Source organism: Arachis ipaensis, chromosome B10, assembly GCF_059453495.1.
Source record: "Arachis ipaensis isolate K30076 ecotype BB chromosome B10, ASM5945349v1, whole genome shotgun sequence".
In the NCBI taxonomy this organism is placed as follows: domain Eukaryota; kingdom Viridiplantae; phylum Streptophyta; class Magnoliopsida; order Fabales; family Fabaceae; genus Arachis; species Arachis ipaensis.
This window is the reverse complement of record NC_142435.1, coordinates 144,675,152-144,679,351: the sequence shown is the minus strand read 5'-3', so window position 1 is coordinate 144,679,351 and position 4,200 is coordinate 144,675,152. Positions and strand designations below refer to the sequence as shown.

Below are 4,200 nucleotides of genomic sequence, written 5' to 3'. Positions count from 1 at the left end.
TTTACCCAATAATGAAGCACATTTCAAGAATCCAATTCAGAGAAAAGGTCATGCATATGAATAGCAAAATATTACAGAAACATAATTCAATGTGCCAGATATAAGGAAGAAACAAACTCAAATATAGAACAAACAGATAAGTGCCGCATCACTACTACAAAACATGTACCCAAACTCCCACTACCACTTAACCTCTATATCCCAAGACCAGAGCAAGAAAATAAGTCTTTTCATCACCAGCTTCCCTCAAAAGATACTACTAATTACAATCTTTAATGTAGGAGAACACACTTATGCACCATATAGCATAATGCAATAAGTAGGGAGATATCAGCTTAGTACTTCATATAAACCCTTCACATCTGATTATCAAGATCCTCTTCCTCATCTTCATACTCCCCTTCCTCATCGGCAGTGGCATCCTGATACTGCTGGTATTCAGAGACAAGATCATTCATGTTGCTCTCTGCTTCTGTGAATTCCATTTCATCCATGCCTTCACCAGTGTACCAGTGCAAGAAAGCCTTCCTCCTAAACATGGCAGTGAATTGTTCACTCACCCTCCTGAACATCTCCTGAATGGAGGTTGAGTTACCAATGAAAGTCGAAGCCATGGAAAGTCCCCTCGGTGCAATGTCACAGACACTTGACTTCACATTGTTCGGGATCCATTCAACAAAGTAGGAAGAATTCTTGTTCTGAACATTAATCATTTGTTCGTCCACTTCTTTGGTGCTCATCTTACCCCTGAACATTGCAGAAGCAGTCAGGTAACGACCATGCCTTGGATCAGCGGCACACATCATGTTTTTGGCATCCCACATTTGCTGAGTGAGTTCTGGGACTGTCAATGCACGGTACTGCTGGGAGCCACGGGAGGTGAGGGGTGCAAAGCCAACCATGAAGAAGTGCAGTCGGGGGAATGGAATGAGATTTACAGCCAATTTTCGGAGGTCAGAGTTGAGTTGACCAGGGAATCGAAGGCAGCAAGTGACTCCACTCATGGTTGCTGAGATCAGGTGGTTCAAGTCACCAACTGCAACAAACAATTATACATTTTTAGTAATCACCACCAAGTACCAATGCTGACAAAAGGACAAAGTCAATAAATCAAATTCATTAATTATGTAGCAACACATTAAAATTCCACCATCCCATCAAATATTTACAACTCAACTACCTTAGTTAGATCAATCATAAAATAAACCATCAAGGGGTACTGGATTAAAACCAACGTGATAATTCTCATTATTCATGCAACAACATATATTATTCATCTAAAAACTGACACACACACAAAATATACTAAACAAATTACCACTTATGAAAAGCTTAGCACTCGGTACTTACAACTAGGAGTGGTCAACTTAAGGGTCCTGAAGCAGATATCATAGAGGGCTTCATTATCCAGAACCATACATTCATCAGCGTTCTCAACCAACTGATGAACAGAGAGAGTGGCGTTGTAAGGCTCCACCACAGTATCTGACACTTTGGGCGAAGGGAATACCGAGAAGGTCAACATCATCCTATCAGGGTACTCCTCCCTGATCTTAGAGATCAACAGGGTTCCCATACCAGACCCTGTTCCACCACCGAGCGAGTGGCACACCTGAAACCCTGCAAAAACAAGGAACGATACCACACGTCAACCCTAAAACAATCTACACAATCCAACAAAAAACTAAAGATCCGACTCAACATTGCCTTTACCTTGAAGGCAATCACAATTCTCAGCCTCCTTCCTAACAACATCAAGAACAGAGTCAATGAGCTCAGCGCCCTCAGTGTAGTGTCCCTTCGCCCAGTTGTTTCCGGCGCCAGACTGTCCGAAAACAAAGTTATCAGGGCGAAAAATCTGACCATAAGGACCGGTCCGGACACTGTCCATGGTGCCGGGCTCAAGGTCCATGAGGACGGCGCGTGGAACGAACCTTCCACAAGAGGCCTCGTTGTAGTACACATTGACACGCTCCAGCTGCAGATCGGTGTTTCCAACGTACCTACCAGTTGGATCTATGCCGTGCTCCTCGCACACGACCTCCCAGAACTTGGAACCGATCTGGTTCCCGCATTGCCCTCCTTGAACGTGAAGGATCTCTCTCATTCTTCTTCTTCCCTGCAAAGATCAGAAACCACGGAATTCAACTTCACCAACAACGATCTGCTTTTGAAATTGAATCAACTTGTTTTCAGTTCAAAACAGTCAACAATCGACTACTCCAAACGCAATTACGGTTAATCTATAATCTATAATAACGATATAAAATAAGCACGCGGGAAACTGTTGAACTAAATCAAATTGAGCAAACAAAGAATAATCTCACAAAATTGAGAATATATTTTCTTCATTTTCTCGACAAAGAACTGAATTAGAAAACATGAAAATGGAACTGCATCAAATTGAAGTGAATCTACAACAAATGTTACTAATCAGATGTTATATACAGAAGAATTTCACAACACGGAGTAGTAAATTTCATTTACTCAGCAAAATGAAATTGTGATACCTGTAACCGAGACGGAGTAGAGAGAAAGTGACGAGAGAGAAGCGCTTCCGAGGTTTATAAGGAGTGAGATGGTTCGAACGAAGGAGTGACCTATCGGTGTTTATATATTTGCTGAGTGTGTGAAGGAGAGAGGGAATGACGATGACGATGATGATGATGGTGTGTTCCCTCGCTTTGTGCTGAGAAGCGGCGTGAGCCGTTCGATGAAGGCTTTCAACGATGGAGATCGGAGATCTTTGTAATTTAAATTTTCTATTTGAATTCTTTTTCGCTCTGTCGTTTTTCTGACAGAAATGCCCTTTGCGTTGAATGACGGATTGGTCCTTTCTACTATTTTGAAACTGCAGGGGAGAAAAAAGAATGTTTGAAGTTTTGTGTGCAACGTCAGCAAATCACTGACATAACTTGACAGATAGAAAGTAGAAAGTACTAAAAATTGGTAGATGGTATCATAATATTTTTATTATATTATTATTTTTTATTAGTATTTGATTAATAATAATTCATATTTGTATTTATAAAAATTATTTATATAAAAATATATAATTTATATTTATATAATATTTAAATTTATTTATTAAAAATAATTTAATATTTATATTAATTAAATAATAATTAAAATACTAAAATTTAGTGTCCACCCAATTTTTTTTCATAAAATAGCATTTTTAGCGAGATCTAGATAATATATTGTTGAGGTATGTTAAGATTATTATTAATCAAAATTTTAATTTTTATTTTAATAAATATCGTAAAATTTTAAATTATATAATTTTTGTAAAAAAATTAATAATCTTAATATATATTTTAAGACATATATTAATTTTTTTTCATAATTTATGATGAAATATAGTAATAAATTAATGAAAGAGTGAACTGTGGAGTATTATTTTTTAATTGAATAAATTTAGAATCAAAATAATAATTCTTATTCGCTAAACTATAACATCTTTTATAAAAAAAAAATATTTTATTTTATATGTTAATTACTCATTTTAGCAGGAATTATTTTATTATACACATTAATTTTTTCAAATAAATTCAATTTTTATATTATTAAATTAATTTATATCTTTTATTATTACATTATCAGTGTTTAATTTTTTTATGAAAAATAATACATATTTAATTAATTATAACTGAATCATAGAATTCTACTAAATACCTATACGTCGAATTAGTAATCCAGTATCCTAGTTGAGTTGATTGGCAGGCGAAGTTTAATAATTATGGTTATAATATTATTATGTTGCACCTGCTTTCTTGAAGTTGCTGGGATCAATTCAAATAATAATAATAATAATAATAATAATAATAATAATAATAATAATAATAATATGTTTTTTTATTTTGGATATTTTTATTTGATAGTTCAAATGTTACTTTTTAACAGTGATGACAGAACTTAATTCAGACAATGGAGTCCTAAATTTTTTATAAAAAAAATTAGTAGTAATTTTTTAAAAAATAAAAAATAGTTCAGTTGACTCAAATATTTTACTATAATTTAAAGTACATTTTTCAAAAAAAAATACGTTGTTTTACTTCTTTTTTCGCAGCTCTTTATTCAACAAGCAACACCCTCTATTCAAATCACTAAAAACTCGAAAAATATTATTATAAATTATTTTTAAAAAATACTATTATAAATTATTTTATATTTTTTATTTGTATAATTATTTATTTATTA

The 4,200-nt window shown here is 34.0% G+C and overlaps 1 protein-coding gene across 1 annotated transcript; it reads right to left on the bottom strand.

The window, feature by feature from the left end:
* LOC107622738 (tubulin beta-5 chain) lies at positions 1-2,738 on the bottom strand. Its single transcript, XM_016324749.3, has 4 exons — positions 2,511-2,738; positions 1,714-2,119; positions 1,351-1,620; positions 1-1,036 (listed from the first exon to the last, which is right to left on the bottom strand). Exons 2-4 carry the CDS (start codon positions 2,105-2,107, stop codon positions 357-359), a joined length of 1,344 nt encoding a protein of 447 aa, XP_016180235.1. The 5' UTR covers positions 2,108-2,119; positions 2,511-2,738; the 3' UTR covers positions 1-356.
* Between the last annotated feature and the right edge of the window lie 1,462 nt (positions 2,739-4,200).